General features: G+C 48.6%; 1 protein-coding gene and 1 long non-coding RNA gene across 13 annotated transcripts in view; one reads left to right on the top strand and one right to left on the bottom strand.

Moving 5' to 3' along the window:
- Positions 1 to 349: 349 nt before the first annotated feature.
- Positions 350 to 8,727, bottom strand: LOC114697516. The gene is made up of 4 exons (XR_003735202.1): positions 8,639 to 8,727; positions 7,078 to 7,141; positions 965 to 1,058; positions 350 to 735 (listed from the first exon to the last, which is right to left on the bottom strand). It is a non-coding gene; the product is annotated as an uncharacterized LOC114697516 (long non-coding RNA).
- Positions 7,807 to 13,194, top strand: part of Meis2 (Meis homeobox 2) — a 213,360-nt gene continuing 207,972 nt past the window's right edge. For 4 of the 12 annotated variants that reach the window (XM_028875779.2, XM_028875785.2, XM_028875777.2 and 1 more), the window contains exons 1-2: positions 9,417 to 10,511; positions 11,804 to 12,036. In XM_028875779.2, coding sequence (XP_028731612.1) covers positions 10,500 to 10,511; positions 11,804 to 12,036 — 245 coding nt within the window. In that variant the 5' untranslated portion in view covers positions 9,417 to 10,499. Of the gene's footprint in view, positions 8,161 to 8,671; positions 9,047 to 9,416; positions 10,512 to 10,783; positions 11,088 to 11,803; positions 12,037 to 13,194 lie in introns of those variants that run through there. The other 8 variants (XM_028875776.2, XM_028875775.2, XM_028875782.2 and 5 more) reach the window with 5 other exon arrangements.

The following is a 13,194-nucleotide window of genomic DNA, read 5'->3' as shown; positions in this document are numbered from 1 at the left end:
GAAACCGACTCCTCAGCATCAGCAACACTTCCCTTTCCCGCACCCACTATGTCTCGCACACAGTGAAAGTGTTTTCTTCTTGTTGTTGTTTTAAAGAAGAGAGTGAGAGGGATATTTATGCACATATTTATCCCTCTAATTACAGGAATTAATCCTCTTATGACTAAAAGGTAACGTGGAAGGACGTCCTTTTGATGTGGAAAAGCACCATTTGTGACTCACATTCAGACTGATTAAGGAATAATTGTTGTTAAACGCTTTGCAAGAGGAAAGTGTTTAATTGAGGGGCATTCGTAATTTTACGGCTTAGTGCAAAATTAAACGTAATTAAAAACTCAGAAATTCCAACTGATTTTCCAATTATTTTTATTGTCTGAGCTAATTGTTACACAAGGGTATCTCTTCTCCCCAAAGGCATTGGGATAGAGACGGGGAGGAGCGGGGGGGGGGGGGGAATAAGGCAATCATACCTTGTCCAAATATTCTCCAACTGGCGACTCCAGCGTCCAGAAAGACCTTTCCTGGGTTGCATCTTACCTCCCCAACCCCTGCCCTGGATCCCAGGAGGCACCCCGCCCTCCCCTCTGCAATTACGCATGCAGCCCCTCTCCCCTTCTTCGCTCCAGTTCCGCCAACACCTTGGGATGTGAGAAAGTGGTGGCAGTTCTCTTCTGCAGATCATTACAGCAAACCTGGAAGTATCTGGAGAGGGCCGATGAATTTCTTCAAGCAACACTTGTCATACACAGCCGAGAGATTAAAAAAAAAAAAAAAAAGAAGCGAGTAAACACGGCTCTCTGGGGGCCATCTCTCCACGCCCTTGCCTGGGGAGCGGGGGTGGGGGTGGGGGGAGGTGTAACGCACAAACACTGACTCCAAGATGTTTATACACGCGCTCACTACTACGACCTACAAATGCAAGCAGCAAACTTTCTTTTGCCTTGCACTTTGCTTATTTACTTACTTATTTATTCGAGGCAAGGATGAGTATTGGGACGCTCAGATTTTTTTTTTAAACCATCTTTGTAAGTGTAGCTTCTTTGAATGTCCAAACAGACCTATTTAAATACATTAAAAAGATAATGAAAGTGCTTTAGGTTTACTAAAACAACATCACATCCTTACCTACCAGACTTCGCTGGAATCCTGGGGGTGGGGGTAGGGAGGATGAAAAGCACACGATTAGGGAGAATGTGAATTTATAAATTTCAATTAGTCTAGACTAATTGTACAGAGCACTGAAATGTTTGCGTTTCAATATGAGAGTTTAATTTCTCTGGGATTTTTAGGATAGAGATAATCGAATTCACCCTATCTGCTTTTCTAATGCCCCACCCCATAAAATAAATGAGTGCCTCTGATCTGACGTGCTACGTGAAAATGGGTAGAATTAAAACTGTCAGTTCTGCTCACAACCTGTGTCTTTCGATGGAGTTCAAAAGCTTTTAAAGGTAAAACGTGCAGATCACTTATGTGTGTTATTTCCTCTCCTACCATCGCCAGCTTTTAAGTAAAAAAAGGAAAGAAAAAGGTATTTTTACTCCTACATTCATTTTCCTTGGAAGACTTCAATCTTTCCGGTAATTTAACAGTGGAGTCTAGGTTTACCTGAGGGTGGCCAAGAAGGTCGGGTGGAATCTACATTACCCAGTTGTCCTACCCAAGTGCTGTATTTTGTAGCTAGAATGCGGTGTTTGCCTTGCTCCAATACTGTCTTGGAGAAAAGGTTATGTTAGGCATAGTTGGGCAAAAAGGAGGGAGTGCCTCTTCCAAAGTTAGAAATGGTGAAAAAGGTGTGGAATCTGCCCTGGAAATTTGAGCAGAAGAAGCAGGTGCCCACTTCAGCTTAGGCAAAGATTGCAGAATCCTTTGAAGAAACTGACAGGGATTTTCCAGAGATGGGGTGGGAGTGAGGGGAATCCTAGGGTGGGCATTTTATGCAAATGATCAAATTTGAAATGTAGTACAAATCCGGGATAGTAAAACTGACAGTTCTGACAGTATTGACAACATAAATATATGTTTGAACACCGCACTTCCAGACACTTAACCGATGAAGCAATAAAAAAAAAATTCGACTACAATATTTCAGATAATCGACATTGATGTTTTGATACATCATTTTTATCCTCTGAATCGATCTATCACACTCAGGCTGGTCAATTTTAAGTAAAAATGGGCAGCAATTATTTGCACGTTTACTAATGATGACCTAATAACAATCTTCAATTAATTACACCCAAACTGTGCCTCCTTCCCTCAGCAATGGGAGCGGGAGCAAATCTTCAACCTCCCTGCTCTTTTCCATTCTATTTTGCCATTTTTTTTAATAGAGAGGGGTCCAGATTTGAGACTCTTTGGTTCAGAATACTTACAATGGCAAAGTTTCTAACACCTGTACTAGCCACCTTCTAGGTACGTCAGGGGATGTGGCCTCCTTCTCCTTCAAAGCAAGAACTGGCTCTTAGGAAACACATTCGTAACTCGCCTCCGGCCCCCTGTGTCCCAGCGTTTGGAGTAAGTGGAAGACGCTTGCTTAAAGCCAAGATTGGAGGTTTCTCTCAGGCTGAGTGTGAGGGGAAGGGAGGGAGGAAAGGATGAGAGGGAGAATGCGGGAAACAGAAAGAAGGGAGGGAGCAAGAGGGAGAGGGGAGAGGAAAAGAAACGGAGAATATGGATGAACATAGCAGCAGCCCTGTGGTGCGGCACCTGGCAGGTTTGAGCGTCTACCTCGGTCTCTGTCTCTAGCTCTAGCCTCTGCTCACACCGCAGGGTGTTTATAGGCTACCGAAAGATGCACGCGACCCGAGTTTAAGCACCTCTGGCTTCCTCGCACGGTGTGTGTTGGCTGGCTCTGCTCTGTGGGTTTTCCTGGGGGACTTTCCTACTCCTACTTTGACACTTCTCTCTAGACTGTGCGTGTGTTTGGTGGGGATGCTGGGGGGTAAAACTGGTTAACTGGGGAGGAGAAAAGGGGCAGGCTCCTTGGATGGATGCAGACTGCAGACTGAGGCGGTCCCTTGGAAAGATAGATACTGGGGTGAAGAGAGCACGTGTTCCACCGAAGTCCCACTCCTCAGCAAAGGCTTGGTCCCCTGCCCTGCTGTCACGTCCCTGAGAAGCCCCCTTCCACTGGCACCCGGCGCCCCTGGCTTCCGACTTCAAACTTAGCCCCGCAGTGCTAGCCGGCTGTGCGAGCGAGCGGGAATCCCAGTGTCTTGTTTCTTTCCAGCAAACTTCCCAATTGTAGGTTTAAGTCACTTCAAAACACCGCCCGCGAAGACCATGGGACTTGTCAAGGCGTTTAACAACGCTAAGGTGCTCATTAATGGGAGAAGATGGACTTGAGCCATGCTGATCAGGACTGGAAAGCCTGCAAGATCAGAGTGGCCGGACTGCCATCGAGTTGCAAGGGCTAAGGTGCTGGCCGGTGCAGGCCCGCTGTCTGCACTGGATACTGTAATAAAGACTAGAAAAAGGACAGAAGGAGCAAAGAAGGAAACTGTAAATAGGGTACAGAGAGCAGAAGAGACAAGAGACAGAGGAAGAGGGAAGGAGAAGGGCGCGCGAGGGAGAAACTGACAGCGCCGATGTGCTCGGCGCGTTTGGAGCCCCGCCAGATAGCGCTAGAGGGCTATTTATTGAAACTCGCTCTTCCCGCGACACAGGGAAACAGCTAAAATTGGAAGAAATTAGACAGGAAAACAGCAAAATGCAGCAATTCTACTCCGTCCTATTTTTAAAAACTGTAGGTTGCTTTAATAGTATTATTTTCAGGGAGAAAAGTCTATAATAGAACACCAAGGCGTAAAAGCGCAAAAAAATAAATAAAAATAAACACAAAACAAAAGCAAAAATCAATAAGGTGGTGGTGGGGACAGGGGACAGGGAACAGGGGCTCCCTCCCTCTGAGGATGCCGTCTAGAAAGAACATGAACCAAGGTAACAGGTAAGGAAGTGAGCAGAATTCTTTCTACTCTAACTTTTCGGTTATACAGCCAGCCGAGGTCAAAAACAGTTCACAAGGAAGACGGGAGGCTTAAGGAGAAGAGGTGTTTTAACAGTAATAAGGGGCTCCCGGGGTGGAGCGGTGCGATCAACACGTTATTAGAAATACCAAATAAAATATACATATAAAAAAGTCCCACTGTCAGTCCACAGGACCAGGGCAGAAGACAACCCCTGTGCCTTTGTCCCAATCACAGGCTCAGGGCTGTTTCTGCAGGGCCACAGAATCCTTGGAGAACAGTCTGCAAACACCCTGGGAAGCCCGGAGAAAGGAGGACTTCAAAAACTCACCCTCCTTTAGAACCCGAAGGAAGGAAAGAAGTGTGGATGGAATAGAAAGCCTGGGAACAGAGGTGGAGTATGGAAGAGAAAGAGCCAATGGATGGTGTGTTTTGAGGATTTTTTTTTTTTTTTGGCTTGCTAGGTTCAGTAATCCAAGGAAATAAATATCCTTTATGATACTTTACTTTTAAATATCAACTTTGTTTTGTCAAAAAAAAAAGAAAGAAAGAAAGAGAGAGAGAAAGAAAGAAAAAAAACCCTGGCGTTTCTCATGTTTAGCCTCCTTATTTAACCCTGAACGCTCCTTTGACCCAATGAAATCCCTCTTAAGTCAAAGGAGTAAGTTATCTTTCTTCAAATTGAGGAACAGAGCCTCCCCAAATCAAACATAATCTCAGTTTTTTTCTTACATAAAAGTCTCCTTGATAAAAAATATTCCAAATCAAAACATTAACTAAAGTTGCAAACAAGATTAAGGCTGGATTTACTTGCTCTTGTAGTAAAGCATCAATTGTTCTAACTGTTGTAAAGAAGACAAAAGGGATTTAAATCTGGTGATTTTAATACACAGATTAACACTTCAGGACCTCACAGTTCTGAGGAATTTGGAATTATCTGTGCAGAGGATCTGGAAATTGGCGGTGGTGGTGGTGGGAGACATACAAAAAAAAGAACAGCCACATATACCACCTCAAGAAGCCTGAACAAGTTCAGCTGAAATAAAGTTCCAGTTTATAAATGCTACTTCAAATGAACTCCCCTCCCGAAAGCCAATGCCATTGGACTACAGAACTAGGGGCTTACATTATTCTTTGAAATCCTTAATGTTACCTATAGTAACATTCCACAAGGGATCAAAAGAAGAAAAGGAGAAATAGAAAGAAGTGCTTTTCAGAAGTCTAGGGGATGCTTCAATAAGAAAGGGGTGATTAAAAACAGACTCTTAAATTTGAGAGGCCCAATTCTCCTTCTTCCCCCCCCTTCGGTACTCCCCCCCCCCTTTCACCTCCTTTTTAATTCAATGTTCCCACCCCCCACTCCAGAGCTAAGTAGCTGATTTGGGATTGTGAAGAAATAGGTTTTACCAACCATATTTGTTCTGGGGCACTTGTAAAATGCGATTTGTAGAGAGTCTTTAGCCTTCTGATTGTCTTTGAATTGTTTTTACTGAAACAGATCTTTTGCAGTTAATGAGTCCCCACACAGCTGGACAGCTCCTCATGGACACTGAGAACTCTAACCCCAAAATGACCCCAATTTGACACCGCAAGATGAAATTTTACCGCCTGTTAAAACCATTTCCAGCCTGGCAGGAGGAGCTGACTGTTGACTGAGGTGTGCGCGGCGCCTGTGACCCCCCATCTCTTGTTTGTCTCTGGGGCTACCCCACCTATTTCCCTTCACCTCAAATGTGGGGGAGTAAATTAATCCACAACCAGGGTGTGGAGTGCGGAGCTCTGAAAACAAGGTGTCCACACAGACAGCAAAGAGAAAGTGTGGCTGCCTCGCTTCTATGGGATGGCTTCCACCAAACAGGGAAATCAAGGATGGAAAACAGAGGCAATCCTTAACTGGAAGAACCCTCTGCAGCTGTATTAATAAAGCACCCACAAGCTGTTGATAATCACAATCCTTTGAAGTCATCACAGCCATCAGGAGAGATACCCTGAGTCAACTGCAGCTTGATCTCCTGTGCAAGGCACCACAGCGGTGGATTTTAAAACTCACATGTAAACTAACAGTTTCACCGAAAGCATGCATCTGAGTAACAAATCCTTTTTTAGTTACTAGGAAACAGTGTCTCCTTTTAGATAAAGTGAATTTCAAAGCCATACAGATGTTCTTCAGTAGTGTGCTATTTTCAACCGTCCCACACTTCTTAACTAAAAATCTCCCACGTTAAAAATTGTTTCTTTTTTGAAAATACCTTAAAATACCCTTCCTTTCTGCCCCCTACATTTAACCAGACTGTCCTCCTGTCTGCCTTAATGCACTTGACAAAATGCATAAGAAGTTACACAGTGAGAGAGGAAGGAAGAAAGGGTCCAAGTTAAAACCCCTTCTGCACTGGCCACCGGGTAAAGCAGAGGCTCCACTTTTCTCTTTTTACCAAAATCCAAATTATCAACAGCTAATCAAGCCATCATTTCCTTAACGACTGCTTTAAAATATAGAAACAATCAGTTTGTCTGGATCTTTGCTTAGGGAGAAACCTTATTACTGATATTTTTAATGCTACTGAAGTTTTCCTAAATAAAGGCTACTGGGATGTTAAATCGCTTTATAATACCAATGGGGTATGGGGGAGTAGCGGTGTTTAAAAAAAAAAAAGCGCTAAGCATGCTTAGACTAAAATGCAGAGGTTTCTCACGAAGTTGTTCTTGACAAAAGAAGCGTTTATCTCGGATACTGGAGTCTCTTTGAAAAAGAAACTTTCTAACTGTCGTTTATTTAACCAGGACTTTAAAAATAGCAACAATCCTACTGGCGATCATAAATAGCCAATGTTGAAATTAAGAACAATTAGAAGAGTCAAAACTGAGTGTAAACTCTGCCAGCCGCTCTGGACCGACAACTTGGACCCAGTACCATCCACAACTCCGCGGGGCAGAAAACAGTCTTCAGCCAGGCCAGATATTCTCCCACATTCTCTGTCTCTGTCCCTCCTCTTCGTGTGCCTCTGTCTGTCCTCTCTGTCTCTCCCCACCCCCAGGAGGCTAAAGTGAGGTTTAACTACCCCCTTGAAATAAAATTGTGGAGACAACTTTTCCTTTTCTTTTTACTCACCTTTTCTTATGTGACGAGTAACTCAGCATCAAATGAAGTGGATATTTGTAATCTTGGAGTTCTTCTAGGGAGGAAAAAGAGGGGGGAGGGAGGAGGGGAAAGGACCCTATAGTCTTTCAGGTTCCAGAGGGGTCGGCTGTCTTAGGCTAGAAGCCAGGCAGAAAGAAAGACGGAAACCCTAGACTAGACTCTGCTCCCAGAAGCTCCCCAGGCCACCACCGTCCGAGCTTTGGCCACTGGAGCCAAACACGCGCGGGCCGCAGCCCCTCTCCCGGCGCGCTCTCCGCTCCTCTGCCAGCCCCTCCACACTGTCTTTATATGTGAGGGCCGATTTCCCGCAGACATCATTGTTATGATGGCTCATTTAATCAAACTGTTTAATTGCTCTGGTAATCACTATCATCATCACAGGTGCTCAATCATTCATCATTTTTGGAGGGCTTTATTGACCTCCGGAGCTCATTCCCCAGCCCTAGGAAAACGAGGCCAAATTTCCTCAGACTCTGCAAGGAGTCTAGGCAGGCAGTGGTCTTAGCTAGTTTGGGATGCTCAGAAGCTTACGAAGAAACCAAGATGCAAAGGGAGCCAAAAAGAGCCTTCCCACCCCTCTTCTCTTCTCTCTCTCTCTCTCTCTCTCTCTCTCTCTCTCTCTCTCTCTCTCTCTCTCTCTCTCTCTCTCTCTCTCACACACACACACACACACACACACACACACACACACTTTACTCTTCCTAACCACTCCCATCCACCCCCGCCCCCACGAGAAAGTCCAGTCAAAGCCACCGGAGCAGGAGGCGCTGCTTTCTACGTTACAGAATGGGTTCAGAGTTGGGAAGGGAGGCCGCGGTGGAACAGCAGTCCCTGAGTCTGTTTGCAGTTCTCTGGGCCTCGGGCGGGGAACCCTGGGCGAGGGTGAGAAGTTGGGGAGAGGGCGCGCTCTCAGTGCTTGGCTAGGTCGCTCAGCCAGCTGCCGGGTGGCGGCAGGGTGAGCCCGGGCTCCGCGCGCCGGGTGACCAAAGCTCCGCCCCCAGCTCTCGGCTCTGCTTGATTGACGCGCAGCCTCCGGAAAGCAGCGGCGCAGAGGTAAAGCCAGCTGGAACTCTGGCCAGGGATTGAGCGGGACCCTGGCCAGAACTAGTTTCTACCAAAACCTTGTCGGGTATTTACCTTTCTAACCCCACTCGCCTCCTTTTCCTTGGGGGAAAAGTTCGTTAGGAGCCAGTCCCATCGTCCCCACCCAGCGAAATCCGCCCGGTGTAATTAACTCGGCCTTTAGCCCTGGTTACAACCGAGCGGCCGCTGAGCCCAGAGCAACCACAACAAAGCTGGGAAGCGAGCGCCAGCCACTCCTCGCAAGTATCTTCTCCTTCAGTTGCTTTTTAATCTCTCTCCTCCAGGGCTTCCCAGATCCAAGATTCACTTTGTAGGCGCACACCGGTCGCGCGAGTTCGCGCGCGTGCACACACACACACACACACACACACACACACACACACACACTTCCCTTGGCTACATCGGTAAACAACAAACACCAAACAACTCCCTCTCGGCTAACTCCTACCTCACTAACTCTCGTCCCACTTCCTCCTTCCAGATTGCGCCCAGGACCCCTAGACTCTCCGAGGTGGTCCACTGTCTGCAGCTCACGGAGGGACTACGCTCGGAGTTAAGCTGCTCCCATCCTGTACTAGAAAAAAATGAATATTGACAACAAGGGCTCTGCATCTGCACAAGAAAGAAAGTGCTACTTAACAACAGCAACAACAACAAATTTAGCCCGGCGGTGGTACAGTCGGCTGAGCTTGCTGATCTAGGTTGTTAGCAGGAGACTTCGGGACCTAGTAATCCGCGGACAGAGGAAGGGGGCCGCGGAATTAAAAGGAACAAAAGCCAGAGCGCCATGCCAAACATCCCCAACGCGACCCAGTTAGGCAGGAGCCAAGAGGAGTGGTGGGGAAATAAACTAGAAGTAAGTTTAAAATAAAAATATCTGAGGCTGTACCGTACTTTGCCTGTGGCTTTCTGCAGTTTTCCTGTATGTGATCTCCCTGTCCTCTTCCACATCTCTCTTCCTCCCCCCTCTCCAATCACGCCGTGTTCTCTCTCTCTCTCTCTCTCTCTCTCTCTCTCTCTCTCTCTCTCTCTCTCTCTCTCTCTCTCTCTCTCTCTCTCTCTCCTCTCTCTCTCTCTCCCTCCCTTTCCCCTCCCTTATCCCCCCTCCCTCCCCTCTTCCTCCCCCTCCCGAGTCGTCCCCCTGGAGAAGCAGGCTTGCTGATTTGCTCCGGTCCTCTCGGCTCCAGCCTCCCCTCCCCCAGCTCCCCCCCCCCCCCCGGGCCGTCCGACCGCACTCGCTGCATATCAGAGGCTCCGCGCGGCGCGCTCCTCCTCGCTCCAGCTCCCCACTCCCGGGATGTGTCTCCGCCGTACGACGGGCTATGGCCACCACGACTTCCGGGTTCCGTCATTTCGTTCTCCCGCCGCCGACCCGCGCCGCCAAACTGAGGCTCTACTATAAGCCGGGCTGCAGCCAACCTGCCAACACCTACTGACACTCACTCATCTCTCAGAGAGTGAGAGAGAGAGAGAGAGAAAGAGAGCGGAGAGAACGAGCGAGAGAGCGAGCGCGAGTGAGAGCGAGCGAGAAAGAGAGAGAGGGAGAGACAAAATACCTACCAGAAAAGGGGGGGGGGAGGAAGTCCAATTTTTGCAAACTATTCATTTTTTCTTGATTTTTCTCCTTGCTTTCTTTGAACAATACTTTAAAGAGAGAGGACCGTATTAGAGCTATTTGGGGGGCAAAGCTAAAGGAGGGGGGAGGGGGGAGGAAAAAATTCAAGAAAAAGAAACCCCTCGCGGAGTTTTACTGGAAGAAAAAAAAAACGAGTCTGAAAGATTGCTCCTCTTCATCATCATCAACCATCATTCATTCACTACCTTGACATTCCGGGCTTTGATTGACAGCTGGAGTGGCAAAAAGCCATGAAACTCGACAGTTCGGTTACATGTGGGTTGCTGACTGGCCGCTCGTAACCTTCAGTTCGGGGGTTTGACAATTTTTTTCTTTTTCTTTTTCTTTTCTTCCTTTTTTTTTTCCAACTGAGAGGAAGAGAAGAGAAAAAGGGATAAAGGAGGACCGAAGAGGAGGAGGAGGGGAGGGGGAGGAGGAGGTGGAGGAGGAGGAGGAAGATCAGGAGGAGGAGGAAGAAGAGAAAAAAAAGAGAAAAAGAAGAAATATTGAAAAAAAAAATCTTCGTTTTCTTGACTGGGCTTCCCCCACCCCCCTAAAATAACATTGGAAAATTGGGAGAAGTCTCCTTGGTTTGGAAAAAAAAAAAAAAGACTCTTCAGCCTAGCTCACTTTCTTATCCGGACTGGGATATTAAATATACGACACATCCAGGAGTTTATTGGAGCGCAGACTGATGGCGCAAAGGGTAGGTTTAAATCTCCAACACTTACCTAGATATAAATCCTCTCCTACAGGGCCCTGCCCCATGCCTCCTCTCCCTTCAAGCTGGCTGCAGCTCTTGCTTGATGATGGCGGCCAGTATTTTAAAAAATAGTAGCAAAATTATTCATCGGCTTCTTTCCCCCCCGTGCTTCTGCGTGTGTGAGAGTGTGTGTGCGTGCGTGTGTGCGTGTCTGGGCGCGCGTGTCCCAGCGCTGTGCGAGCGGGCGGGCGGCGAGTGCGTGTGAGTGGTGTGTGTGTGTGTGTGTGTGTGTGTGTGTGTGTGTGTGTGTGTGTGTGTATACGTGTGTGCAATTGTTACACGCTTTCGCCTCGCTCCAGCTTTTACCCCGGCAGCGCGATTCCCCAGGTTCTCCTGCCGCCGCTGCTGCGCCTCTTTCGCCGCTGCTCGCGCGGCTCCGGGCGGGCGCCGGCTGCATAGGAGCCGCCGCCGCCGCCGGGGCCGCCGCTGGGGCCGCGCTGCCTAGACTAGCCTGGGCTGCTTGTTTTGTCTCTGAAATTGACAAGGACGCAGGGAATCCGCTGCTAAATAATGTTTCTGGTAACTTTCACGTTATTCCTCCCCACCCTCTGCCCCCAGCCCCCGGGGAGGCACCGGCCCTAGTCTTCCCTGGTCCTTGGCGTTCTCGGCCTGATTATTAGCGTTTTTCTTCTCTTTATTTTGTTTCATTTCGCCCTTTGATTTATTGGATCTCCTGGAGGAGGCGAAGGGGGGTTAGGGGTGGGATCCGGGGCTCCCTCCTCCAGCTAACTCCACTTCTCCCTTGGTTGGCTCGCTGGGGTTCTGCAGCCTCCGGCGGCGAGAGCGCGGCCTCCCTGCGCCCCCGGCGTCCCCGGCCTGATCTCCCTTCTCTGAATGCTGCTCTCGGCTGAGACTTTTACATTTTAAAATTTACAGATATCTTCTCCCAACTTTCGACTCTGTTGTTTCTGCTGGTTTGGTTTGTAGTGTGTTCAACTTGTGTCCAGTACTTTTCTTCTTTCTGACTTTGTTTTTATTTTTGTTTCTCTCTCTCTCTCTCTCTCTCTCTCTCTCTCTCTCTCTCTCTCTCTCTCTCTCTCTCTCTCTCTCTCTCTCTCTCTCTCTCTCTCCCATTCCCCTCCGTCCTACTCCCTCTCCCCCTCTCCTCTCCATCCGATTCCCACTCCTCTGTTCTCTCTCTTCTCTGCTCCGGGTTTCTTTGCTTTCCTGCCTCTGCCCTCCTGGCTTCTCTCTCACCCCCTCTGCCATCCCCACCCCTTGCCGGGCTCTGACAGTACGATGAGCTGCCCCATTACGGCGGGATGGACGGAGTAGGGGTTCCCGCTTCCATGTACGGAGACCCTCACGCGCCGCGGCCGATCCCCCCGGTTCACCACCTAAACCACGGGCCGCCTCTCCACGCCACGCAGCACTACGGCGCGCATGCCCCGCACCCCAATGTCATGCCAGCCAGCATGGGATCTGCTGTCAACGACGCCTTGAAAAGAGACAAGGACGCGATCTACGGGTAAACCGACCCCCGGACCCAGCTTACTGTGTGTGAGTGTGTGTGAGTGCGTGTGCTTGTCTCTGGTGGTGGTGGTGGGGTGGACAGGGCGGCTAAGTGGGGACTTAATTCTGCATGGGAGGACCAGTTGCAGTAGAGAAAGACAGAGGAGAGAGCCTGCTCTTCGGCCCCTTGAGTCACAGGCTAGCAAAATAGAACCTTCTCTATTCCCTTGGTTCGGCCTCTCCAGACCCCACAGTCCCGGTTGAGGACTAAGTCCTCAAATCTTGCTGGCCGGGCCTTCTCCCCAAGGACAAGATTCCTGGCCAAAAGACGCACGGCTGGTTGTCTCAGGCTGCCTTACAGAGGCCTTGACTGAGAGGAAAGTTTTCTGCAGCCGAGAAAAAACTTCCAGTTTCCTTTTTCTCTCCTCCTTTCTCTCTCTCTCGCTCTCTTTCTTTCTTTTCTTTTTCTCCACTCCCCTCCCCTTTCTGCTTCCTACTGAGGGCCTGGGAGTCACTAAACGCAGCTTGAGCTGGAATCAGGGCAGCTTCTGTCGGCCAGGAAGTCCTAATCACCCACTTCTTAATTCTCTGTAAATAAAGGGGGCAGACCTTGAAGTGCAGCGGGGTGGAAGAGACTGCGGCTTGCATACAGCCGTTCTTAGGGGGAATCAGGGAAATGGCTGGAAATTATTTTATATTCGGAAATCTCGGAGAGGGGTGGGCAAGCAGGGTCCAAGCGTGTACTACTCGGGCTCTTCCGGCTGAGGGTAGGTGGGGAAGGCGGCGGGATGCCGAGGGGAGGGGACAGTGAGTAAACAGCAACTGAGCCTAAAGCCTGAGGCCTCAAGCATCTCGAGGTGTAGCTAAGCCTCCCGAAGGAACACAAAGGGCGTACGCGCCCGGCATGCACACTTCCAAGTTTTGAAACGCGGTTTATTTATTCTTGTGCGCTGCAACACTGGGAGAAATGTGGTCTTTGGAAGGAAGCTCTTTCGAGTTGAACATTATTATTGTGGCCCTGCCACCGGAGCTTTACTGCAAGCAAAGTGAACAAGTTTATAAAGCAAAGGATGGAGAGATTAGAACACTTTCTTAAAATTGGGAAATGTCACTCCGGTGTGTACGTAGGTGAAGCCCTCGGCCTTGTCTGAAATGCCCGTTAGATCAATTCAGA

The sequence above is a fragment of the Peromyscus leucopus genome, chromosome 4 (genome assembly GCF_004664715.2).
Source record: "Peromyscus leucopus breed LL Stock chromosome 4, UCI_PerLeu_2.1, whole genome shotgun sequence".
In the NCBI taxonomy this organism is placed as follows: Eukaryota; Metazoa; Chordata; class Mammalia; order Rodentia; family Cricetidae; genus Peromyscus; species Peromyscus leucopus.
This window is presented reverse-complemented; position numbering and strand designations above follow the sequence as displayed.